The following is a 27,336-nucleotide window of genomic DNA, read 5'->3' as shown; positions in this document are numbered from 1 at the left end:
ATGGCTCGCAGGACCCGCGGGTGAGTTTCATGCAATGGGGCGAGCTTCGTGCCCGCCCTGGGGGGTAAGCTGGGTTTGTTGCATTGCACCCCCCTACCCCATTCCCCCCCTCCCTGGTATTTCAGGGGAGAGAATCCACTCCCTCCATTTCCCTTCCCCTTTATGGTGGATCTTGCTGGGCACGCAGGGGAATCTGTAATGCACAGAATTATTCTCCCCACGACTGCTAGGAAGGGGATACGATCAGAGAGTGGGGGGCAGCCTGGGATCTGGGTTAAAGTGCTGCTTTAAAATGGCCTGCTTGCAAAATGTGAGGGTGGGGAGAGGAGCAGCCATATCTGGCATGGAAAAAAAGTTTTTTTTGACTCTCAAGTGATCAGGTCAGTTTGGGGCTGGTGAAAGGTGCCAGTTTGATTATAAAGTCCTTGGGGCAAGGACAGTCGCTGATCAGATGGTAGGAGCAGCACCCAGCCCAATGAGGCCCTGCTCTTGTTTTTGGCCTCTGGGTGTGTTACTGTGATGAAGACAATAGTATACAGGCAAACCAAGCTAACACACACTAAGTGTCAAGTATCAAAGGGGTAGTTGTGTTAGTCTGGACCTGTAAAAGAAGCAGAGTCCTGTGGCACCTTATAGACTAACAGACGTATTGGAGCATGAGCTTTCGTGGGTGAATACCCACTTAAGTGGTTTATCAAAAAATATTATGCTCCAGGTGTAAGGACCAAGCCTACCCAATATCTTGCCTTTTTTTTTTACCCATTGTCAGTCTGAGATTGTGTGCTTAGATGAAAGCTTCTTTCTCCCTAAATATTGAGAAGGAATCAAGAGTTCAATTTGTTTCCTCCCTCCTTCAATAAAAATTACAGCTCTTAAGCCTATCGGATCAAGTCCAGTTGCTCTACCTATCTGGTTAAGGGAGCTGGAGGCTGGCCTGTGTCATGGGCTTGGACTGGGCTAGTGGCTTTCAAACTGTGAGCTGTGAAGAGCTGCCTGGTCACATGGTGCTGGTGGCTGCTCCTCCTTAGCTAGTAAGTCATATTAAATACTTCCCTAATGTTATTTCAATGTGACTATGAAGCTGTCGTGGAGATCGATGGCATGTAATCACCAGCTTGAGAGAAGGGGAGGTGGGCTGCAGTCATGGAGGCAATGTGAGCAGCTCATGAAGAGGTGGTCAATGCCTACAGAGTACTTGACAGTGACTAGACAGCTGGTGTGCTGTAACTGCTACTTATTTCACTGATCCTAAGCATCTCACTGTCACCTTGGCTGGGTTTGAACTGGTGACCTGTCTCCCTTGGGTACTTAATATGGCCCCCATTATGGTAGTATCTATGTGTTTCACAGTCTTTAATGTGTTTACCTGTGAGGTAGGGCAGTGCTGCTACCCTGTTGTACAGGTGGGGAACTGAGGCACAGAGCGTATGTCTACATTGCAGCTGGGAGCCTGCCTCCCAGCCTGGTTAGAAAGACTTGAGCCAAGCTAGCGTGCTCAAAATAGCAGCGTGGAAGCTGCAGCAGCTCAAGCTAGTGATCTGAGCTCAAACGCAGGGGCATGGACTCTGGATGTTCCATCATGGGCGAGCCACCTGAATCCAAGCCTACCCAGCCCCCGAGGTCCAAGTTCAGGTGGCTAGCCCGAGCCTCCGCTGCAATGTCCACAAAGCTATTTTACCTGGCCTGGGAGGCATGCTCCCAGCTGCAGTGTAGACATACCCAGAGAGGCTAAGTGACTTGCCCAAGGTCACACAAGAAGTTTGCAGCAGAGAGAATCTAGGTCTCCCAAGTACTAGGCTAGCGCCCTAACCACTTGGCCATCCTTCCTCTCTAAAGGTAAAAAGCTGCATATCTTCTTTTAGTTTTTAAAGGGTCTTTGTCCCTGCGGTGGATGGGGATGTGATGCTTCCCGGGGTTGTGAGGCGCCTCACTTCCACCTGTCTTTACCGAGAAGGAGCTGTGCCAGGGCCTGCCAGGGATCCGCTCCCCACCTCTACCAACCACAGGCAACACAGCCAGTGTGACACCAACTTTCAGTAGAGACTTTACATGATACTCTTTGGTGAACTGATATGTAAATACCAGACCCAGGGGATCCCTGTAACCCATATGCATCCCTGTGGCCTCTGCCAGTTGGCATCAAGAGCTGCTTGCGTCACAGGGGAGTTGAGCTGTGCTCCTTGATACTGTTTGCCAATAACAGAGCCAGATTTGCAAAGATGCTCTCCTAAGCAGAGAGTGCAACCCCTATTTGCAGGTAATTACTTGATACCTAGATTGTTCAGGTGAGGCAGCTGTGTTTGGGAAATTTGGCCAAAACTTTGTGAAAAGGCCCAGGAGCAGAGGCAGAGCTCTGGGCTGTGCTGGGGTATTTGTTCCAGCTGCTGCATCTCTCATAAAACAAAACTAACCCTCTTGGTTTTGTGTAGTGAGGAGCAAGATGAGCTGCATTACCAGGACACAGACTCGGATGTGCCAGAGCAGCGGGAGAACAGGTGCAAGGTCAAGTGGACTCACGAAGAGGTAGGTGACAACAGGGAACGTGTGTTGTCTCTTCGAGGGGGTGGGGATAGAGTGGCTGCGGGTGGCGGGAGGTAGGAGTAAGGCCTGCTCTCTAGGGCACCTCAGGACTTCCTGTGTAGAGAAGCTGTAGGGTGAACTGTCTGCACTACAGGAGCTCTCCCTGAGCTGAGCTGTGCTGTGCCCCAAGGGCAGGGTTGCAGCATGGTGTGGGGGGTTAGCCCTCTCCGCCCAGCCATGTCAAGGGCCTACCATGTTGTAATCCAACAGCATAGACCAGCTCTCAGCCTAGGTCTCTACTGGGCCTAAAACACACTGATTGGAGCACAGTTTGGCCCTGTCCATGCGGTTTGAATCAAACTATGTTAGAACATAGGTGGGCCAAAGCAGTATTTAATTACAGCAGTTGAACGCTTGTTTTCAATGAGTAGCCTGGGCCTGTATGTGTAAAAACTTATGCCAGCCATTTATGGCCCAAGTTAGAAATCCTGCCTTCTGGGTGTTGCTACAGGCAGCTGGAGTGATGCTGGGTTTGGGTTGGGTTTTTTTTTTTTTTTTGACATGATTATAAATGACAGGACAAAGGTTCAAGCCCTTATCTCTCCAGCTGCAATACTTAGTGACGTGTCCCTTGTACAACAGCGTGGCTGTAGCATCTTGTGCTTGTGCAGGTGAAAGCTGACCCCTTTGCTCTTCGCAGGATGAATGGCTGAAGACGCTAGTGAAGCAGTTTGGACAGAGTGACTGGAAGTTCCTGGCAAGTCACTTTCCCGTAAGTGGAGCTGCAGGCGGGACGGGGCGAGTTAGGATACTTGGCACTTCTTATGCCCAAAGCGCTTTGCAGCCGTGAGCCAGCGTTGTGTTTGTACAGCACCTAGCACAATGGGGCCTGGTCCCTGACTGGGGCTCCAAAGTGCTCTGCTAACACAAATAATAATAATGACCCCTCGGAGCAGCCCTACAGGGTGGGAGAATAACTAACCCGTCTGAAATGGGGAGGAGCTGCGACAAGAACTCAGGGGTGTCTGTCGCAGTTTCCCATGCTTGGTGCACTAGGATACAGACCCTGTTCTGACTGCATAAGGCAAAGGTGTGTGTGTATAGCCCACGTGCTCGAGTTCTGTGCATTGGTGGGTTCTATGTGCAAACCTCGTTCCTTCCTGTAGAGATGGTAGCACATGGCATAGGGGCCCTGTCAATAGTCAGCCGCCCCCCCACCCCCCGTGCTGGGTGTCTCTCATTTTCTTGAACTGCTGGTTCCCAGCTTCTTTCTTGGCCCCCTGCTCATCACAGATTCCTAGATTCCAAGGCCAGAAGGGACCATTGTGATCATCTAGTCTGACCCCCTATATGACACAGGCCAGAGAACGGCCCCAAAATAATTCCCAGAGCAAAGCTTTTAGAAAAACATCCCATTTAAAAACTGTCAGTGCTGGAGAATCCACCACAACCCTTGACACGTTATTCGCTCTCACTGTTAAAAATGTACACTTTATTTCCAGTCCGAATGTGTCAGGCGGCCACATGGAGGGAAGCATTGGTGAGGGATGTCCCTTAGCAGAGACGCTTGGGATGGCCGGCTGAGCCAGCAGCCTTGGCCATAGCAACAGCAATACTGTGGGGCACCACAGGCCGGATGGGAAGGAGGTTGGCTTACCTGCAGCAGGCAGAGTCCTCTACAAGATGGGTTGTAGGGAGGGTGGATCTGGGCTCAAGCAACTTTCCTCTCCCCACTGCTTGTCTCCTCTGATTCTTGCCCACACAGACTAGTCTGGTTCACCCTCCAAGGCTGGGAGGTGCTAAGCTAGGAGGGGACTACTTTCATGGGCATCGTCTGTGACTAGTAGCTGTCAGAGTAGCTTCCAGTCGCCAACATGACATGGGATGGGAGCACCCCTGGAGCAGTGTGTGCTGGAGAGAGAGGAGCTAGGAGCATATGGCTGAAGCTCTGGGAACTGGAAGGGCAAGCTCTGAAGGGTTGATGCTAATGACACAGTTGACACGTTTGGACAGAATCTCTTTCTGCAGGGGGTTGTTTGTAATCTTGTTCCGGGTGGCAGAGGCAGTGAGTGAGGCTGCGTTTGTGGGATTTCAATGCTGGCTGGTGGCTCTAGCAGGGTTTCTCAAACTGGAGGTCCCAACCCAAAAGGGGGTCGCAAGACTATTGTAGGGGGGTTGGGAGAGTGGCGACTGCTATCCGGGCTCCCAGCTCTAAAGGCTGCACTGTTGCTGGCGGCAGTGCAGAAGTAAAGATGTCATGGTTGGTGGGGTGGGGCGGAGGGGCTGGTGTCACAGCCTGAAATATTTTCAAAGGCGGTCCCAGCAGAGAACCCCTGCTCTAGAGACTGGAGTCTTCTGTTTATCCACCTGACAAGGACAGCAGTGACAGAGCAGGCTTCCCCCACCCATGCATGTGCCAGTGTGCCCCAGGCATGCCCAGCAGGGACCATCTGTAAGGTTGAGAGAGGAGTTTGGTCTGTAGGGCCCATCTCTACTGACCTGGCTCAAAAGGGGGCCAGTGTGTGTTTGTGGTGTGAACACCTCCATTGGGAATGGGGCTGAGAATTTGCTAATCTCATTTCTCACAATCTCAGCCGTCACATCATCACCACTCTTGACCACTGATGTGAGGTGAATGGTGGCAGGGTCCCCTTCCCGTCGCTCTCCTGAGCTGTCCACTCCTAGCCTGGTTATCTTTTGAAAATAAAACAGCCAGTCCAATATGGAAGGTTTCCCTCAGTTGCTCTGTGTTGCTCTTGTAGTTGTGGCCTCTGTTCTAACTCATGGCTCTTAATTCCCTGGCGCAGAACCGCACCGATCAGCAATGCCAGTACCGGTGGTTGAGGGTGTTGAATCCAGACTTGGTTAAAGGGCCTTGGACTAAGGAAGAGGATCAGAAGGTAAGTTGGTGGCAGCGTCATGGTCAGTGGGTTCGTTGCTCTGTGTGGAGGACATGAAAGGCACTAGATTTGCAGTCTGGAAGTCCTTTTACATATAGCCCAAAAAAGCAGCACTCGATACCCTTCTGTGCACTCAGTGAACTGCTTCTAAGCTGCATAATAAGGCATTGTTTTTGACCTGTAAAGCTCTAAATGCCCTGGGATTTGCTCATCTGAAAGACCGCCTCTTTCCCCATAGCACACTGCTTGAACAATGATCCAGCAAGGTGTGGACTTGGGGGCTAGCAGTGGGAGAAAAGGATGTATTTGACAGTTGCTACCTCGTGTCATTTTTTTCTGTCTCAGTATCTTCTGATCTACCCTTTCCTGTCCAACTCCCCTGCTAACCCCTTGTCTGTGCCTTTCTCACCTCACACTGATTACTGCTGCTTCCTCCTTTCTGTGCACCCTGGTGCTTGCCTGTACGCTCCTCCTGCATGTCACTGTGAAAATCTGCTGTCTTTCCTGCATCTGTGACCAGGTCCCTTCACATTACATTGCATTTCAATTCCTCCTCCTCACTGCTAGGGCCCTCCACTACTGCCAGCATCTCTCCTTTCCTCTTTGGCTGTGACCCTTGGTGTGTCCTAGACTCCGGCGTCTTCACTTATCATGACGTTCCCTTTGTCTCCTTCTGCTGTTGTCTCTACCAGACTGGGTAAATGAAGCTGCTTCACCATGTATACCTGCTTCCTCATGTTCTTCCACCCCCTTTTACATCACAGCTGATCTCGGCCCCAGCAACTCTGTGGGAGTTGTGACTGCTTGTGCAAGGTGTGTTGCTTGTCTATACGAGATTGTAAGCGATTTGGGGCAGGGACTTGGTCATCTGATGTCTATAAAGCTCCTTGCTTGGCATTATAAAAATAAAAATCTGCCAACAATCTGTCAGCCAAGGAAGACTGGATAAATACAGAAAGTAGCCTACGTTATTACTATGTATATAGTGCTCTCAATTTGCACAGCACTTCACAGAGACAATAAAGACTGATTCCTTGCCCCAAAGTGCATAGAATCTAAGGGAGGATCAAAACAACAGACAGATATAACACAGGGCAGGGTGGATGAAGATGAGAAAAACAAGATTGCATGGTCACTTGGGGCTAGCATGGGTGTCTACGTTGGTTTGTTTTAAGTTAACATAATTTAATTGTGATTAGAGCTCAGGCTGCCCACACTGGCACTGTAGCTGGGTGCAGAGTTTTAAACATGCTCACGTGATTCACATGCTGCGGATATAGTCTCGCTGGACCAGGGAGAGAGCTAGAAAGAGGATGGAGTTTGTCAGTGCAGTCAAGTTTCCCATGGTACAGATGGAAGGAGGAGCCTCGGGACATGTGTCAGCTTGTCACCTGATCAGAAATAGGCACACGGTTTAAAATCTATCACCCACATTTGTACTGTGAAGAGTTCTGCCACACCCAGAGCTCAATTCTCTGCTGCCTTGCCCCGGCATAGTCACTGATGCCCGTACAGAATGGCAGCATTTTACACACACGTGGCACTGGTGTGAATAACAACGCAAGGTGCTGAGTAAAGGAGACTCATGCCCAGGGGTCTGAGTGATGGTTCATGCAGACTGTCCTCTAGACAGAACTCTCTCACTGTGACATCCATGGGTCCCTGTAGAGACACTGAAGGTGGAAAAAGCAAACCTGAAAACAAGTGCACTCGATATCCATCCATTCATTCACTTCATTTTCCTTTTGTTTAAAGGTAATTGAATTGGTTAAAAAATTTGGCACAAAGCAATGGACACTGATAGCAAAATACCTGAAAGGCAGGCTGGGGAAGCAGTGCCGGGAACGCTGGCACAACCACCTGAACCCCGAGGTGAAGAAGTCCTCGTGGACGGAGGAGGAGGACCGAATCATTTTTGAGGCTCACAAAGTTCTGGGGAACCGCTGGGCTGAGATTGCCAAGCTGCTGCCTGGGAGGTAGGGCCCTTGCCTGTTGTTAATGCCTTAAGAGTCAGATAGGCTGTTGAGATATCTGTATTGAGGGATGCTGAGAATATGGATTCTTAATTTCATCAGGAGCCATCAGCTCTAAAATGCCTGTTGACTGTGGCTGTTCTCTCCAGGACTGACAATGCTGTGAAGAACCACTGGAACTCCACCATCAAACGGAAAGTGGACACAGGAGGTTTCCTCAGTGAAACAAAAGACTCTGAGTCCCTGTACTTGTTGGTGGAGGTGGAGGGCGAAGAAAGCCAAAGTGTCCAGAGTGCCAGGAACCAGGTACAGCACCAAGCAAATCAGCTGGCTGATTAAACCTTGCAGTGGAAGATCTTGCATTTTGGTTGATGGTGAGGTGTGCATTGTTCTGTTAATGCAGATCAGAGACATTCATCCACAGCCATGCTGCCCTTCAGAATGAATGTGCCAAAGCTATGTGCCTGGCTGTGCTGTCTGTACCCACTAGCTTGCCACGCTCTCAACCAGGAATAGAACCCAAGAATCCTGATTCCCAAAACTCCTCTCCTGTCTAGAAAGTAGTTATGTAAGCCACTGGCGCAGTGCATGTTCCATCCTTTGGTGCTGGTCCATATAGAGGATAACAGGCCGGTTCTTTGAGCTCAAGTGGGAGGGGTCTGTGATGTGGATCTGAAGATCCTGGGTGCAAACCCTGCTGATGATGCATGATTGTGTGGGTAGAGGGGTGTTGGGTTTTTTTTTTTTTTTTAACCTCGGAAATTACATACAAAAATCTACATTACAAGAACATTAAGTCACGCTCTCTAAAGTTAGGAAATGCCTGACGTAAGGGTGCCTGTGTAACCTTAATTCAGTGACTGTGTGTGTGTGTGTGCGCGTGCACAGTATGGCACAGTCTTTAATTACATGATCACATACTGATTGTTGTACAAGACTCCTCCATTTGGTGAAGAGGACTGTAAGAAGAACAAGGATAATTCTGTTGTGGTTAAGACACTGGACTGTGGCCCAGGGAGCTGGGTTATATTTCTGGCTCTGCCACAGATTTCCCATATGATGCTAACAAGACTCTAGCACAATGCATACGCACGACGGGGCTGAACTAAGGTTGCACGGGGGACCTCAGTCCTGGCACTACCTAACCTTGAGAGCTTGACTTTTCAACCTTCGCATTCTTTTGATATATGGCTTTTGTGTTTCTGTTTTCAAAGAAAAACCTACACGCTAGCTGGCCTGCTGATACCTTGGAAATAAAGGAGGAAGAAGCCAGTGAGGAGGAAGCAACTGGCTTCCAGGAGCTGCCCTCTGAGCAAGCAGCTGCAACACTGGCAGAGGACAATGCCGAGGGGGCCCCAAAGGACGTGGCGCCTGAAGACGCATCGCCGGACGGCACCTTTCCATACAAATGGGCAGCTGACACTGCCAACTACTTGAGCCTGACTTCGGGACCAGCCTTTACGGAAGCTCTGGATATGATGGAATCGGTAAGAGGGGAGCAATGTCTCCTCTCCTAATATACACCTCTGAGAGGGAGGCAAATGGTGTGGTCCAGTCCCGCAGCCCCCGAGCGATCCTTGCTGATGCGTTGGTTTCAGTGGGGCTGCTTGTGTGATTAAAGGCTCCGGGCTTGGGCTCTCTGGCAATTCGTTGTGGGTTCTCACCGCCTGCTTTCAATCCCAAGATGGGACTCCGTGCCTGCACCAGCAAATAAGAACCCCCACCTGCTCTCCTGCAGGGGTTACCTGTAATTAGGGCCCAGGCTCATGGGAACCAGCGAGGCAGGGCGCTCTTCCCCCCGGAGTAACGGGCTGGGGCAGCGTAGGGCATGGTGGGCAGTAGGCAGAGCTGTAGCTCTGTCCCTGTTTCCTAGTCAGAGCAGATGAGCCAGCACAGGGGGCAATACTTCCTGCTGGCATAGGCCAGCCGTAAATCACTACTGTCCAGGAGCAGGGAGGAATTATGACTGTGAGGGGTGTCTCAGAGACCCACTGCCTCCGGGAATGCTTCCAAGTCCCAATCTAGTCCTCAGTTTGTTTCCACCTGAAGTCAATTACACAGCAAAAGCATAAACCTTCCCACAGGAGTGTGATTGACTGGCTAGCCCTGGCCAGCCTGCCTCACAGCCGCTGCACAGAGCATGTCACAGAGGGGGCAGGTTAAAAATATCAATGGGACTTGGCCATCTTGTTTAAAATGGACCCTATTCAGCTCTCCAGGCAGCTGGCTTCTCTGACTGACCTTCCCGTTCACGGAGGATGTTAGACTGGGGGGGAACGTGGCCCCATTTGGATCCATACCGATGTGGGGCAAGAAGCGAAGGACTGAATCAGGACTGTCCTTTCCATTGGCAAAGCTGTGTGGGGACCAGGACTGAAGTAGCAGGGAGGAAGCGAGGCAGAATAGAGGGGCGTTGACTGAACTTTGTGGAAGAAGCTTGGGCTGAGACTGTCCAAGTGCCTGGGGAGTTTGGGAGTCCATTCCCATTACATTGAATGGGAATTGGGCTTCCAGATCTCTTACACAGCTTTGAAAATCTCAGCCTTGTAGAGAAACTGTCTGCATTTTCCTAGGCTTGGTCTACACTTAAAAGTTCGGTTGACATAGCTGCCACCCCCCGACCAGTTTAGACTCCGTGTTGTCAACAGAAGAATGCCTCTGTTGGCGTAGCTACCGTCCTTCGGGGAGATGGTGTTCCTACACCAATGGGAAAACCCCTTCTGTCTGCGTAGGCTGTGTCTACACCAGAGGTCCCCTTGAGGGACACAGAAGAACCTTCAGGAAGGTGGGGCTGGAGCCAGCCCCCGTGGGGGGCGGGGAGGGAGCGCCACCCAGCTCTGCCCCCAGGGCCCTGGATGCTGGCCCCGATTGCCGACCCTGGCTAAAGCTCCACTCTCGCCCCTGTCCCCAGCTATGGCTCCAACCTCCGCCCCCATACCCCTGCCTGCGCCCCCCGTCGTCTCCTCCCCTCCCCCCCCCCCGCAAGCTGTGGTCCCGCTCCCACTCAGCTCCGGGAGGTGGGGGGGCACGAGGTAGAAAGTTTGGGGACCACTGCTCTACGCTATGGGGTTATGCTGGTGTAGCTCTGGCTCGTAGCTATGCCAGAATAGTCTCCATAGTATAGACGTACCCCTAGTCTCTAGTGTTGCTAAGTCTGTTACTGTCATGGACGCTAAATGCAGCCCCAAACTGAAGTCAGTTGTGGGGGATTCATTTGAATTAATTTTTGAGTTTCTTGGCCTTGCTGATCTTAAAATCTATTGCAGGATGCCACTGACTTCAGAAGGGCCAATGTCGACAGGAGGAGTGCTTTACCAGTGTAGGAATACCAGCAAAGCGCTCCTCGTGTGAACGCAGTTGATATTGACTTCGCTTATACCGCCCATGCCCCTGAGTGAAACAAACTATCCGGGCAAAAAGACAGCTTGGCCAATATAACTGTGACTACACTAGGGGCTTTTGCTGGCTCAGCTGTGTTGGTCAGGGATCACGCCTCCTCGTGCCCGGGCCGACAGCTCTGCCAGCAGAAGTTTGTAGTGTAGCCCTGACCTTATGTAGCATGTAAATGAAATGTCCCTGCAGGCAACAGAGGGTGCAGTGCTGGCCCTGGGAACTCCAAGGGTCAGATTCTCCATTCTCTTAGTTCAGTTGCTTCGAGCAGTGCGAAGTGGATGTAAAATGCTGCTGTACTGATTTGCACTGGTGTAAAGGACTGCACAGGGTGTGGAAGACAGACTCAGGCCCCACGTCTTTTATAGATCGTATGTTCAGCCTTTGCGGGTCACTGGAGCCCTTTGCTAGGCCCTGCCTGTGCACTGGTCTCTGAGGTCGTGTCCTGTGGCGGCTCAGAACGCTGCTCGTTCTTGGCCATTTCTAACCGTCTCTCATGTCTGGCAGGACCCAGACGGGTGGTGTGACCTGAGTCACTTCGACTTGCCCGAGGATCCAGCCGCTGGCGACAGCAGCAGCAACAGCCCGGTCAGACAAGCCCCCAGGAAGCCCCCAGCTCCTGTACCCCACGTGACAGAGTATCGCCTGGATGGCCACACCATTTCAGACCTGAGCAAAAGCAGCAAGGGCGAGCTGATCCCCATCTCCCCCCACTCAGAGGTGAGCTCTGGCACGCCGCCCTCTGTGCTCAAGAGGCAGAAGAAGAGGAAGATCTCCCTCTCGCCCGTCACGGAGAACACCAGCTACTCCTTCATAGACTCCTGTAACAGCATGACGCCCAAGAGCACCCCGGTCAAGACGCTGCCCTTCTCCCCCTCCCAGGTACGTAGCTAGATGGGAATCAGGCAAAGCTCGTTCTGTTGCTGTCTGCTTGGGACACTGTGAGTGAATTAGAGGGTCTGTGCTGGTACTTTATTTATTGGCCATAATGCAGTCGATACTGATCAGCTCTGTTTGCTTAATATTTATCATGCCACCTGCCTTGAAATGGGCACTGCCAGTGTGTAGGATGGCGATGGAATTCTGTTCTCTGCTCATCGCAGTCGTATCTGAGCACCTTCCAGGACCCCATTGGGCTACGTGACTAGACATCGGGCACAGGTGTCTTCTCTCATCCTCTCCCCGGGGGAGAAGCGGGTGCAGAGGAGTGTCTTGCTTTGGTAGGCTGTGGGTTTTTTTTAAAAATCTAAATATATCTGTTGCTTTTTGTTAGAGAAGGCAAGGTCAAAGAAATACCCTTGGATTGGGAAATGGAGAGGTTTGAGATGATCCTTAGTTTTGAGGGGAGTTCATTCCACAGGCTCGGACCAGCCCCCGGAGGACCCTGGCCAGTCTCGCTGCAATTTGTGTAGGGTGCCTGTCTTTCCCCTGCTGAGCCACAGAACTGGGGTTCTCTGGCCACTTGTGGTGGTTAGACATGCCGTGGGAGATGGGGCACGTGAATAATGGGGTACACGTTCAGCTAAACTGCTTAGAAGCTGCCCGGCCCATTGCTGGACAGCGGGACCGCCCGCACAGCATCATTGTGGTGTACGCAATGTGTCTCATCCCGATGGAGAGGGGAGTACCCTGAGGGCCGAAGCCATCAAAGAAGCTGCTTCTGTTCAATCCATGTGCTTGTCACCCAGCCAGGTTTAGGGGCAAAAGCTTTGGACTGGTGTTGTAATCCAAGCCCTCTCCTCCTCACCAGATGCTGCAGTAAGGAGAATGCTGTGTGCAGCAAGGACAAGCCCTAACTCAGGTTCTTACTCCAATGTTGGCCCTACCCTGACTCCTCGAGTGTGGTCCCCTTTTACCCAGGCTAGCTGACCCTGAGTTCTGCCAGCACTCATGCTGCTAACACAGCCGCTCAGCAGTGTGTACGCAGGCGAGAGACAACAGATGGGGGAGTACCAGGGAACAATGAGGCCAGGTCTGTACTACAAAATTAAGTTGACCTGACTTACGTTGGCATCCAGCCGCTGCAGTAATTACATTGCTTGTGCGTGTCTATGCTTTGCTACCTGTGTTGGCGGTGCGCGTCCTCCCCAGGAGCACTTGTGTCCATTGTACTGTCAGTGTGGGGCATTGTGGGATGGTTCCCGAAAGCCAGTAACAGTCGACATAAGGAACACAGTGTCTACACTGACACTGCGTTGACCTAACTACATCGACCTTGACTCTGCGCCGCTCGTGGATGTGGAGTTATGAAGTGTAGCTGGGCAGTTACATCAGTGGGAGTGAAATTCAAGTGTAGATACTTCCATAGCTAGGTCGATGTAAACTGCCTTGTGTTGACCTGATGCTGTAGAGTAGACCAGGCCTGAGACAGTACTGGGTAGCATGGCAGGCAGTGGTCTCAGCACACCATCTGCCTAACTGTTGTCGGGTTGTATTTTTGGAGGCATCACAGCAAAGGAGAGTTTTAAAGAGGAATGCAGGGGACAATTGGCCTTCGGGCACTACCACACTTTCCATGTTTAACCTCCCCATGCACATCTTGTGTGTGATCGTGCCGCCCTCTGGTCTGTGACCAGCATAGAGGATAAGAGCCAGTTACTCCTTTTAGCTTATGTGGATTTTGGTGCAGAACGTCTCATGCTCTCTCCCCTCTGATGGCCCCTGATGGGTTCGTTCTCCTCCTCTCTGTACAGTACCGTGGCAATGTTAGAGCCAGTAACCTCAGAGCCCTCCTGGGAGGTAGTTTGGTATCACACATTTTCACGGGCACAGAGATCACGAGCTGCTGTCTCACAGTGAATCTGTGGCAGAGCTGAGACAGAAAGCTGATCTCCCGACTCCCGGGCTCTTCCTCCAAACACAAGGCCGGTCTCCTGCGATGAATGTAACAAAAATAACTCTTGCCCCGAGTGGGGTAAGAGCGTGGGGGCACCTGGAAGGCGTTTTCCTCACTGGCCTTGTCTTCCCTAGGAATAAAAGCATGCTCTTAATGGGAATTACGAGCATGGGTTAAAATCGTCATGAAGAGGAGGCAGTGTGTGGTTTTAACATGAGTCAACAGGCTGAGTTAGACTATGGCGGAGCGCAAGCTTTACTTGACCTGCTAACTCATGTGAAAACTACAAACTGCCTCGTCTTCACTAGGACTTACCTTGTGCTAACTCATGTTAGCCAACACTCGTTTTCCTGTGGTGAAGATGCACCCACTGGAGCCTTGCTAAACACACACATACAGCTTGAACGGCATCAGTATAGTCAAAGCGATACATGCGTGGACGCAGCTGTATTGGTACACTTATATTGGCATATCTATCCCCATAAGCAAAGAGAAATAAGCTGCACTGGTATAAGGCACATTTATACTGGTTATAACTACATCCGTACCAGGTAAAAAAGTCACACGCTGAACTGACATAGTTATTTTGGTTCAAAAACTGTGTGTGGATCAGGGCAAAGTCCGGGTCTTCCGATCTGTGGAGGGAATATTGTCTGCCATATTGGTAGCAAAAATACATGTAATCAGTCAGTGTGAGCGATCCTCTTTTAAATTCAGTAAAACTAGCATAAGCTAATGGTCAGTGACAGCCTTGAATTTCCCAGGATGTGAAGTGTGTTCTCTGTGTTTCTTTCTTTCCCTCGCTTGGCAGTTCTTAAACTTCTGGACCAAACAGGATACACTGGAGTTGGAGAACCCGTCCCTGACCTCCACTCCTGTGTGCAGTCAGAAGGTGATAGTGACCACCCCGCTGCACAGGGACAAGACTCCGCTGCACCAGAAAAACTCAGCGTAAGTCATCCCCCACTCTCCCAGCCTCATCCCAGCTTGCATCACATAGCAGGGAGGCTAAACCGTCCCAGGAGTGGTGTCCTGTAGCTGTGGCACCCCCACGGGAAGAAAGGGGCTGCAAATAGTGGGCTTTGTCTAATTTTCGAGTCCCACAAGTGTGTTCTGTTTTTCTGGAGGGCTTCTGTATTGTAACATATTTTAATAGTGAATTGTGGGCCGAACCTGCTGGAGCGAAGGTGTCCAACTATAAAGTGGGCTAGAGCATTTAAAGTGAGCAAGACACATTTGTAGAGGCTGGGTCTGGAAGGGGAACGTCCCACCAATTAAGCAACGGGATCTGCTCTTGGTGATGAAGTGCCTCTCCCCAAAGCAGTTTCTTCTGAATGCTGCTGGGTGTGTGTCTTGCTCATATGGACCAGAAGGGCATTCAGTTGGAATGGTGAGGTGGGAACCATTTCTATAGTTATGTTCTACCCTTCATCTTCAAAGGCAGGGAAATATTTCACACCTTCCCCAGAGCCACTTCACTGTGGGGAAGGAACACTGGTGGATTAGACCGAGTGCCCAGCTGGCGGATTAGACTGAGTGCCCTGTCCTGGTGCTAGAATGCCTGGCAGAACCTGCTCTGTCTATGCAGGGTTGGAACTTTTGCTTCTGGGTATGTGTCTGTCTGGGGAATGTTACTAGGCTATGGACCTGGCTGCCAAAAGTGCTCTCCAGACCCCTGTAACTCTGCCCCACTGTGTGGTGTCTACAGGTGTATCCCCTGCCTGACAGAGAGTTTGTGAGCATGCTTCCCTCTTAAGCCTTGTCCACCCAGGGTAACGGATGTGCATAGCTGTTCCAGAGTAACTCTCCCACATGGATACTCAATTCCAGATTAAAAGTCACTTTATCCCAGAACAGTAGCGTAGCTAGGGAGCGTTCAGGGGAAGCAGCCGCTTCCCCTCAGTACATTTTTCAAAAGCGGCGCCTGCCAGGCCGCCGCTGGGGTCCTGTAGGCAAGTGGGGGGGCAGCACGGTCGGACTTCGGAGGAGCCATTGGGGGGGGGGGGCGGCGGGCGCGGCCAGAGGAGCGAAGGGGCCGGCTCCTCAGCCATCGCGCCCCATGCTCAGCGCAACCCCAACATCGCCGCCGCGGCCGCCTCCTGCGGCAGCTCAGGGCTCGGCGGCTGAGCGCTCCACAGCTGGCGGGCAGATCCCCTCTCCCCGGCAGAGGGAGCGCGATGGCTGAGGAGCCCGGCCGCTTCGCTCCTCTGGCCGCGCCCCCCCCCCCCCCCCCCATGGCTCCTCCGGAGTCCGGCCATGCTGCCCCCCCCGCCCCTCCCCTTGCCTGCAGGAGCCTAGCGGCGGCCTGGCAGGCTCCACTTTTGAAAAAAATGCTGGGCTGCCCGGGCGAGGGAACCAGGAAGCTGCCGGGGAGAGGGGATCTGCCCGCCAGCTGCTGCCCGCCCCATTGCTCCGCTTCCCCCAGCCCCCGGGAGAAGCGAGCAGCGCCCGCCCGCCACCCCTTCCCCCTGCCCCCCCCCCCCCCGCGCCGAGCCCGTCCGAGGGGGGTCACAGCATGGCCGGAGGAGCCGGGGGGGGGGGGCGCGGAGCGGCCGGAGGAGGAGCCAAGGGGGGCGTGGCCGGAGGAGGAGCTGGGGGGGCGCCTTTTTTATGGTTGCTCCCCCTGCACTGAGAAGCTGGCTACGCCACTGTCCCAGAATAATCACTTCACTCACAAAGCAGAGTAATTGTGCCACAATAAAATCACTTTTATTCCAGAAGAGCATCTACACGGGGCAGTTATTCCAGAATAGCTGAATTATGGCCGAATAGCTGTGCTGGTCAATTTCCCCCATATAGACAGGGCCTTGCCTGCATTACATAGCTGTGTCTGAGCCAGAGCCTTTCCTGCAGCAACGTGCGTTGTTGTGTGCCCAAGACCAGAGTGGGGGGTGGGGGTGGGTGGGAGAGGGAAGGGCCGTGGGTGAGGATCTGTGTTTCACCCACCCCGGTGACTGAAGAGTGATTTGGAGATATAACTGAATAACCTCTGGCTCTGTCAGAGCGGCATGGGTGGTGCTGGTAGAAGGCATGTCTGCTATTCCGCTCTTTAGCACCTGCTTTTCTCCCCCACCCAAGCCCCTGCAGCACACCCAGCCAGGGAGGTTCACACCATCCTTGCTATTGTGATGTAAGACCCCAGTTCCTGTGTCTGGAGTGGCAGGGTGTTTCTGGAGTGCATGTGCTAGGCTAGGCAGTGCAGCCCTGGGGCTGGAGGGCCAGAGCATGTGTCCTCTCTTGTGGTGGGAATGCTCGGGGGACACCTGCATGTCATGTTCTGCTCCTGACCTCCTCTCTCTCCCTCTCTGCTGGCAGGTTTGTCACCCCAGATCAGAAATACGTAGCAGACAACACGCCCCACACGCCCACACCTTTTAAGAACGCCCTGGAAAAGTATGGCGCGATGCGGCCACTGGTGTGTATTGAACCAACATGCATGCCCCGCCTAGCACTGTCCAGTGCTACTCGCTGTGCTCCTGTAGACCCCCAATGACTAGAGCCAGGAAAGACCCCCTGCCTGGCTTCTATCTAAACATTCACCAACAACTCCTATTCACCCTTGAATATTCTGGCATGATCTGCCAGTGAAAGGGCCCTTGGATATGTGGTGCGAAAGGGCTCATCAGCCAGTCTTTGGGCATTTCTGTTTGCATTGTTAACGTTACCAGGGTGCTTGGGTGTTGGCACATTCTTTGGCTGAGATGGGGTGGCCGTGGGGAACACTGTCCTAAAATGGCATGGTGAATATGCTCCCATACGTGACCACTGGACTGAGATACTTTATAAACCCCCTGTGTTCATGCTGCAGCTTTCGGTTCCTTCGTGAGCCTAAAAAGAAACCGACCAAATGAGTTTTCTCTTCTGGGTGTAGCAGTTGTTTGGGACTCCCCATCGAGTGGAGACCTGGTGCCTATTCCAGAATAACCAGTGATGCTGTGTAGACCAGCTGGGAAGTCAGGCTGTGGGTATGGCTCCCCTTGCCTGCCAAACAAGTATATGAGATTCTTGATGCACTTGATCTCCTGAAGCTTCTGCTGTGGGGTCCTGTATCCTCGCTGCATCAAGGGCCTGTGCAGAGGCCGGGCTGGCTGAGCTCTTGTCATTCACACCAAGAAATGAACAATGGCCCTGCAGACTGAGTTGCAGTGGGGGGAGGTCTCCACTGACGACATAATTGCAGCATTAGCACAGGTTCACCTGCACCGTAAATCCAGACATGTAAATGTAGCCTGCACTGTAAACCCTGTGTTATGTTCCTCCCCCAATGTCATTCACCCCAGCCGCAGACCCCTCACCTGGAAGAAGACTTGAAGGAAGTGCTCCGGAGCGAAGCTGGCATCGAGTTGATCATAGAGGATGACGTGAAGCCTGACAAACAGAAAAGGAAACAAGGAGTGAGTGTCTCGTCTTACAGCTGCTCCCCCTGCTGTGATCCTGCCCGGTTCCTCGTGCAGGTTCGGGCCAGGGCAGTATTGGGTGGGAGAGTCGGAGGAAAGCCCAGGTGCTACAGGGAAGTTGGTGATTTAGTTGCTCGCACCCTTCCCGCTAAGGGCCTGATTCTGCAGAGCACTTGAGCACATGCTTAACTTTTAGCACATGAACAGTCCCGCTGGAGTCAGTGGGCTACTCACGTGCTTAAAGTGCTTCTGGATTGTGGCCTAACCTGTCCTGACCCAATGCCCCAGCAAAATGCTGGGCATGATGTGCTTCTGGAGTTGTCATCTCTCAGCTCAGACTTAGAACAGAGGTTCTGAGCACTGCAGGGAATAAAGATCCTCAGGCACTTCTCCCAGGGCTTGGAACGTTAGCCCAGGCCTCCTGGGCAAATTCTGTTTTGGCCGGTCCTGTTCTGCTGGCTTTCCCGTCCTAGACTTGCCGGGATTTCTTTTTTTAAAATCGGTTGTTCTCCATACTAGAAATCATACCAATAAAAGCCGTGGCAGAGCGGGTGCCCTCACTTGGGCTGTGATGGTCACAGTAAAGACACAAGGTGTTATTTACACTGTCTGTCGATGCCAGACGTGATGTGATTTTCTGCCACCCACATGGCACAGGTACCCCAGCTTGCTCACAGCCAACGGCAAGCTCTACGTCTCCGGGATCTGTACTCTGCATCTGGGACAATTGGTTTGACTGTTTGTTTAAAATACCCTCAGAAGAGAGAGATTTGTTCATTCAAAACGTCCGCCTCCAGGCAGATTGGATGGGGTTGGTAGTGGGACATGGGGGGCCTTTTGCTTTTGGGTTGCTGTCCCAATGTAGCCCTAGAGGTGTTGCTGTAGAGGGGCTGGCCTGCATGAAACGCACTGGTGGGTCTCAGTGGACAGGCAGCCCCACCATGAACTGTCCCACCATGAGCCACCCCACCCTCTTGGCCGAGAGGCCAAGCAGTGGATGGGACAAAGGGAAGGCACTCCCCACTCAGCACTCTAGAGGTGGCACCCCTGGAATAGGCCTGAGGCCCCATGGTTAGATGGAGCTGGGGAGTTTCTCCCTGCTCTGTAAAGGCAGGTGTTCAGCCGCCAGTGGTTGTGAGTCTCTGGTCTCTTCCACCACAGTGACATTCACAGGAAATGTTTTAATGCCTCCGTGGTCCGCAGCCCCTCACGCCCAAACAGTTATGTGTGATGGTGACCCTTCCCTCTCTGTACGGAACTAGAAAATGCTCACCGAGCCCCATTTCCCCCATTGCTATTGCTCTGTCTCCCCTGCAGGCTAGCGCTTATGGTTGCTTGCTTTGCTTCTCTTGTGTTTCCCAGCTGCACCGGAGTCCCATCAAGAAAGTCCGGAAGTCTCTCGCCTTGGACATTGTGGATGAGGATGTGAAGCTGACTGTGTCCACCATGCCTAGGTCCATCTGCTTCAAAAGAGCACAGGTCAGGGATGCTCAGATGAGGGTGGACACAGATGCTATGAGAAATGTGCTTGCATGATGAGACATGTCTGTGTGAATGTAGAGGAAGACTTGAGACTGGCTGCGAACATCTCTGAAACACAGGAACAATCAGAAATGTCAGAGGACGGCTATGAAATATGATTGACTATACTGGATTAACTGGGGCTTTAGGTGTGCCAGTGAGATAAACCTGACGATAAGAGGGAAGGACCTGCTAGGAAAACTGCCTCCCCTTTCCTCTTTTCTCCACCCATATGGATGGTGCAGCTTAAACCTGGCTGTCCACTTCCTTCCTCTGTGCTAGGTCATGCACATGGTGCTGAATGTAATGGAGAAGGGGTGTCCTTAACTTAATGTTTTACGTATTGTGCTTTCTGATCCCACTGTAAACCTCTCCTCCCTGAAGAACTGAATATCTGGAACACTAAATGCAACACACAATGAAACGCACCGAAAAGAGCCCATTCTGTGTTGGTTATTCACAGGATCAGATATAAAATAACTGGAGCATTGTGGTGAGAGCGCCTGTCAGACGTGTGGCTCCTTCGTGTATTTACTTAGACTTGTAAAGTTCTTATTCATTTTGGTGTTCTTGTGCCCCATTAAGTTTGATGCAATGATCAACGTTTGATTATGGAGCTTGTTAAAGGGAAATAGATTTGCCAAGATACAGATTTAGGTCCACGTTCAGCCCCTAGTGTAACGCCATGAACTTCAGTGGAGTTGCAGCAAGGATGAATTCGGCCCATGTATTTTAAAAACACAACAGTATAGTGCACACAGCAAACAACCTGCTGACTATTATGACAGGGAGAATGATAAATCGAACTCATGCTGTTAATGCTACCTCTCACTGTGCTTGGCTTGGACAGTGAAAATAGATTGGCCGGTTTCATTTTCTGGCTCCCATGTGCTAGCCCAGTGCTGTCATATGAGTTTGGATGGCACAAAGAGCAGGGGAGTTTCTAAATCTACACACACACTTAACCAAATTTGTTAAATGCACATAATGGAAAGATTTCCGCTCGCTAGGCCTTAGGGTCTGTCTATACTACCTCTGGGAACGAGCCTCCCAGCCTCGGGCCATAGCCTTGCAGTAGGGGGCTCGCCGCTAGCGCATTAAAAATAGTTGTGGCTTGAGCTGGAGCTCAGATTCTGAACCCTGGGACAGGGAGGCTTTAGAACCCAAGCCACAGTGTCAAAGCCCCGTCTACACAGATGTTTTTAGCATGCCAGCGCAAGCCCCGCTGCCCAAGTCTATGGAGCTGGGCTGGGATGCTCTCTCCCAGGTGCAATATAGGCACGCCCTTGTACACAGACAAGGTGGACAAGGGAATTTCTTTTAATGCAGCATTCCCGACCCAAAAGGGGGTCACAAGACTATTGTGTGTGTGTGGGGGGGGGTCTCGAGAGCGGCGGCTGCTGGCCAGGCGCCCAGCTCTGAAGGAAGTGCCACCGCCAGCAGCAGCACAGAAGTAAGGGTGGCATGGTATTGGGGGTGGAGGTGTCATCACAACCTGAAATATTTTCAAAGGGGGTCCCAGCAAAAAAAAGTTTGAGAACCCCTGTTTTAATAGACCCACTTCTGCTGGTGGAAGGGACTAGCTTTCGAGCTGCACAGAGCTCTGCATCAGGTCTGGAAAAAGTAATCGCCTGGTGACACTCTGATTACTTCCCTGCATGTAGAACCTTACTAGCATCCTTACATGCTGTTTCTAGCGCAGTTTAAATGCATGGACAGGAGAATACAGGAACACGAGTGAACGGATCTAGTTAAGTGGCATTTTCCAGTGTAAGGGAGCAAATTAACTTGGTGTGTATGGGTTTTTGTTTTTTTTCCTGCAGCCTGTGAGTTTCCTCTCGAGGTCTCTAAACCTTTCCTCCTCAAGCAGCAAGGACGACAGCGGTTTGCTCAATAGGGGGTTCGTGCAGGTGCAGGTGAAGACCGAGAAGACTTCATCCTCCAGGAAGATCCCAAGCCAATTCAGACCACCCGCTCCGGTAAAATGCCAGCACTGCCATCCCCCCAAAAGGCATGGAGGTTACAGAAACCCTGTCCCTCCGGTACTGGTGAAAGGGAGATGGTAGCTTGAGTCAGCAGAGAGCACTGTCTCTGGAGAACAACACAACAGCTCAGAATGCTAGTGCCACTCACTGCCCAGGCTTCATATGCTGAGCTTTGCCTTGGTCACTGTGTGTACGCTGCGATTAAAAACCCCACAGCAATGAGTCTCAGAGCCTGGGTCACTGACTCAGGCTCGCAGGGCTCAAGTTGCGGGGCTATAAAACTGCAGTGTAGACGACCTGGGCCAGCCCTGGACGTGCTGTGAAGTGTAGACATACCCTTTCTTCCCCTGAGAGGGCAGGGGATAGGAACAGAGACCCTACCCGGCCCGGGGGAGGAGAGTTAGCTTGCATTGCTGTGCAGTGCCATCTGCTGGGACTTGGAGCTGAAGGGAGCACCATTCTTCCCTCTAAACCAAGATACTCTTTACCTCCTTGTTACCGTGACGCTCATATTCAGCCACTCAGAGCAGTCATTCCCAGAATCACTTGCTCTGGATCTCAGGGCTGGGAAGAGGAGTTCACAAGAGTCAAAACTGAAACAAAATATTTTGATTGACTTGAAACAATCAAAAATCCAGAATTCCGTTTCCTGAAATCTTTGGAAGTTTGGCTTTTCGCCCCAATTCAGGATTGATTGGAGTTGTTCTTTTTTCAAAATCTCTAAAATTGTTGTGGGTTGGAACATCTGTTTTCCAACCAGCTCTATTCATGATCCGGTTCTGGCCTTTGAAGACAGACATGGGGAGTACAAACTGGCTAATCACCATGCTTATGCTGGTGATCCCCTTGGGGCTTCCAGGCTGGGGACCCTGCAGCTCTGTGCCAGAGGAGAATTGCAGCAGTGGAAGGTTATTACATAATGACGTAAAACAAGGCTGTTGGGAAGATGCAAGTTTGATCACACTCTACTCCCCACAAAGTCTCTAGGCCCTGGCTTTCAGGCGCTGACCGGCTGCCCTGGCTAGTGGGGCATGGGGATGTTTGATGGTAGATGGGGGATATGTGTGGCTGGGAGATGTGATGCTAAGAGGGATCAAGGAAAGGAAGGGGAAAAAAGTCCTAGGAAACCAATGTACTGCAAAGTACACATCAAAACGCTATCAGCTCAGCATCTCTCACCATCAGGCCCAGGGCATCTCAGCCTTGCATCCAAAATCAATGGATACTGCTTAAAGAATTCAGCCAAAGTACCTTCCCTGGGGCAGCAGTAGGGATGCTGTGCTATAGTGAATTAGATGTGGGCATTAGCAATCTGGAGTCCTGCAATCTGCTCCTGGTTCTGCCACTGATTTGCTGGGCAATTTGCTTCCCCCTGTACCCCCACTTCCATGGAGGTTTTTGTTCTGTTTTCCAAGACACAGTCATCCTGCTTTGTAAGTGCAAAGCTCAGTGCTCTCCTAACCCTGGAGTTGCTACTGACACCTCTGCAGGAACTGGATTTTCCTGTGTCTGTGGCCCAGATATTTCTCTCCAGTGGGAGACTCAGGATAGACCGAGGCAAATGGCTTAGTGAGCTTCAGAAACGGATTATGCCCGTAGCCATGAGAGATGCACTTCATATCCCGTAGCAAGAGCTCTTGATCTTTGTGCTTCGAGGCCTAAACTGATCACTGGCTGGGGAAGGTAACGTCCCCACCACCGGCTGGTCAGGCACAGCAAGGTACACTCTAGAGAGTTCCCACCTTCCTGCAAACAGCCATTGGCCTCTGTCAGAGCTAGGATAGCAGATTAGATGGGCCATCCATCTATTGCAGTGTGGAGGTTCATTTGTTGGGAATATTATGGGCTGTTCTAACTGCAGGCTTAAATGTCAGCCCTCTAGTGATCTCTAAAAGATATTTGGTTTAATTCTGAGTGATCTGTGAGTGTACGGGGAATAGCAGGAGATGCTTTAACGACTGTGCTGATCGTGAGAATCCAACACCAGAAAACTTTAGGAGGGAACTCTATGCATGGAACTGTCTGCATGGCAGTACCGTGAGAGCAGCACTGCAGCAGTTAGCATAACCTGCCCTGTCCCCCCACCTCCCGCCTGCCACGTGGCTTGTGAGAGGCAAGCCTTGAGGGAAGAGTTCTGGGTTCTGTTCTCTCTTCAGGAAGTTTTAAGCATACATTGTTTCCATAGCACCAGCAGCGTGATAGGGGCTTTCCAAACGGGTATTAATAGGGCCTACCAAATTAACAGTCCATTTTGGTCAATTTCACGGTCATAGTATTTTAAAAACCATAAATTTCATGATTTCAGCTATTTAAATCTGAAATTTCACAGTGTTGTAATTGTAAGGGTCCTGACACAAAAAGGAGTTGGGGGGTGGGGGGTCCTCAAGGTTATTGTGGGAGGGTTGTGGTACTGCTACACTTACTTCTGCGCTGCTGCTGGTGGCGGCACTGCCTTCAGAGCTGGGCAGTTGGAGAGCGGCGGCTGCTGGCCGGGATCCCAGTTCTGAAGGCAGAGCCACCGGCAGCAGCACCGCAGAAGTAACGGTGGCAAGGTATGGTATTGCCACCCTTACTTCTGCACTGCTGGTGGCTGGGCAGTGCCTTCAGAGCTGGGTGCCCAGCCAACAGTCGCCGCTTTCCAGCTGCCCAGCTCTGAAAGCAGCGCAGAAGTAAGGGTGTCAATACTGTGACACCCTCCCCCCCAAAATAACCTTGTGACCCCCCCCGCAACTCCCTTTTGGGTCAGGACCCCCAATTTGAGAAATGCAGGTCTCCCCCATGAAATCTGTATAGTATAGGGTAAAAGCGCACACAAGACCAGATCTCATGGGGGGAGACCAGATTTCACGGTCCGTTACATGTTTTTCCTGGCCATGAATTTGGAAGGACCCTAGATATTAGCTAACTATTCCAGGGTGTGGGAGGGAGAGGAGCTGAGCCATGTGCTGGCGTGGGTGGACTGAGCTGTGAAGTAGGTTGTGGGACCGAGGGGGTGACCCTTGTGCGTTGTGAGAGGTGGAAACAGTCCCAGGTGAGGGGAAGCAGCTGAGTGGGAATTGTTCCTGTGTTCGGACTGTGGTGGAGGCAGGCAGCCAGCCAAACTCTTACCGCTTAGACCCAGTTGTTTGCCATTTCTGTGCTTCATTTTCTCTTTATGAAACTTTATTTGAAAATAAACTTAAGCACAAAATGTCTGCTCTTCATCGGTGACGCCCCCCTGGACGCTGCTGGGCAAGCAGGTACCCTGCTGTCCCTAGTGTAGTGTGACTAAGGCGCAGGAATTTAGGGAGAAATTCCTCTGTCTGGGAGCTTTCAGGGGGTCTCAAAGCACCTTAAACACTAAGCTTTATGATCACTTTATGATGCTCCGCACTACATTTCCAGGGGGGCGCTGGAATCTTGCCCCAGCTCTTTAGCGAGAGAGAGAAGCAGGGGTCTCGCCTATGCCAGCAATTTACTTAATTTTACCACCATTGCATCCCTACCTCTGCAGTCCCACTAGTGGTAGCAACAGCAGACCACCATTACTTGTGTTCCCGTAGCACCCAGGAGCCTCCGTTCTGGACCCAGGCCCCCACTGCGCCAGGCGCTGTACAGACACAGAACTAAAAGAGGGACTCTGCCCCAAAGGGCTTCCAGTCAAAGTGTCATCTAGGCCTGTTCTGAGCAGGGCCGGATAACTCAGTGACTTAAGATGTATGAAGGCTCCCGCAGTTGGAGGTGCAATGGTGGGAAGCTGCTAGCATAGGCACAGCCAGAGTGACCAAACGTGTGCCCAGTTGCAGAGGCGACTGGGCTCTTGTCTAGCTAACCGTGAGCAAGGGGTAGTTTAAAGACCTTTGCTTGCTCCCCTTTTTCTTTTCTGCCAGTGCCCAGCCAGCTTTGGAGGGACTGTTAATGGCTATACATTTGGCTGACATCAGTTCTAAACAAATTACCCCTTTCTGGAGGGTGCCCGTTAGATGGCATCTCTCTGAAGAGTACGTACTTCTGTCCCTGGACATGTTTCATTAGACAACCTGGCAAACCTTTACCAGCCCCCACTTGGCATTATCTAGCGACGGGAGCCAGGACTTCTGGGTTCAGCTCACGATTCTGCCACTGTCGGTCTTGGGGCAAGTGACTGAACCTCTCCCATCTGTACAATGGGGCTATACTATTGACTCATCTCACAGGGGCACAGCTTAGTGTTTAAGGTGCTTTGAGATCCCCTGAAAGCTCCCAGAAGCACAAGTGCAAGTGATTCACTTCTCAACCCTGCTTCTTACCTCTGACTCTTTGTCTCCAGCTAGACGTCAGCCAGAAGGGATAACTTTCTTCTCAGATGTTTGTAATTGGCTTAGATCTGTCTGTTGTAAAAGCTTTTCTGTGTGATGAATGAACAGTCCTTAATCGCAGCAAATCAACCCCCTTCCACCCCAAATAAACCCCCACTTGCAGTTAATTTGTCCATTTTATAAACCACTTCTCCCAGCGTGGTGTGGGAGTGCATTGCTCTCGCCACTGACCGCTGCATAAATAACTTCTGGCTAAAGATTTGAAGGTGCAGAAAGGAATAAAATGTCTTGAAAGCATGGGAGGGCTGGAGGGAGGAGGGAGCCCCTGCATGTGTATTGTGAAATCCCGTCTGTGGAATCCCAAAGAGAGAGATGACATCTGCAGTATTGGGCTCTTGGGGGTTACTTCAGTGCTCTCCTTGGAGTCGCTAGCAGTAAGAGATAATGTGATTAGGAAATTAAGTAACATGACTTGCTGGAACTAAATTAGCCCCACATAAATGCACTGACAACTGAGCCATAGCTGGATGATGAGCAGCTGTTGGTGCTGCATTGGCTGCTTTGCTGTTAAGAAATGCAGTCCTCATGGGGCCTGATTCTCTGTTGGTTTTTCCAGTGTAAAGGGGCTGTAAAGCGTATGGCTCAGCTCCCAGGGAATTCCTGTGGTCTAGAGGGGGAGTCCCTGTGTAGCACAGAGCAAACATTAGCTCCATGCCACTCACTGGCAGACATCTGCGTAAGGGGCATGACTGACACCTCTGCATTCTGCCTGTTTCTGGATGCTGCAACAGCCTCCTGGGTCTATCGGCAGCTGAGCCCAAGTTAGGGCAGCCCTCAGACTCCTCTAACTTGTGCTGCAGCCTTTGGATTGCCCAAGAGTAGGGGATGTGAAGCCCCATTCCCCTTCTCCTCCTTGGGTCCCGCACTGAGCAAAGTTCAAGCACCCTGGAGAATCGGCCCCTGTGTACTTGGGAGATGCAAGCATGACTTCCCCTGAGTCTCTATCCTCTAATCTTTTACTGAGGGCCATTGGGCTGTGCCTGGGACTGGAACATAGGTGCCGCTGTGGTCAGATCCCCACTGGGCTCCCAACTTGCTCTGTGATATGGGGCCAGTCACTGAACCTGGCTCCTTCCGAGGCGCAGAGCGGCACTGCTCCCATGGGAGCTCAGCTCCTCGGGCCCTTTGAAAATCGGGCTGCTGACTCCCGTATCTGCTCCCCCTCCATCAAGTGGGGATTATAATACTGGGATTCCTTTACCCCTGGGGGGGGTTGTAAGGCTGTCAGTTAGCTTTGGGCGGCGTGCTTTGAAGGGCTGGGTTCTTGTTCAGAGCATCTATGGCAATCCAAATCTTAATCTACAAGCGTGTTTTAAAATCTCTCTCTCTTCTCCCCCATCCACGCTAGATGTCCAGTGCATGGAAAGTAGTGGCTTGTGGTGGAACCCGAGACCAGCTCATCATGCAAGAGAAAGCTCGGCAGATCTTAGGTGCATTAAAACAGAGCCACACGTCAAGGACATTGATCTTATCATGA

The 27,336-nt window shown here is 51.6% G+C and overlaps 1 protein-coding gene across 1 annotated transcript; it reads left to right on the top strand.

Annotated features, from left to right (window-relative positions):
• On the top strand, positions 1-27,336 carry MYBL2 (MYB proto-oncogene like 2). The gene is made up of 14 exons (XM_065414837.1): positions 1-20; positions 2,430-2,523; positions 3,221-3,292; positions 5,328-5,420; positions 7,176-7,396; positions 7,543-7,699; positions 8,608-8,880; positions 11,291-11,665; positions 14,431-14,570; positions 16,935-17,034; positions 17,900-18,013; positions 19,379-19,495; positions 21,361-21,516; positions 27,208-27,336. The coding sequence occupies exons 1-14, from the start codon at positions 1-3 to the stop codon at positions 27,334-27,336; spliced, it is 2,061 nt and encodes a 686-aa protein (XP_065270909.1).

This window comes from Emys orbicularis, chromosome 12 (genome assembly GCF_028017835.1).
Source record: "Emys orbicularis isolate rEmyOrb1 chromosome 12, rEmyOrb1.hap1, whole genome shotgun sequence".
NCBI lineage: Eukaryota > Metazoa > Chordata > Testudines > Emydidae > Emys > Emys orbicularis.
Note: the sequence above shows the minus strand (reverse complement) of the source record. Positions and strands in the feature narration are given on the sequence as shown.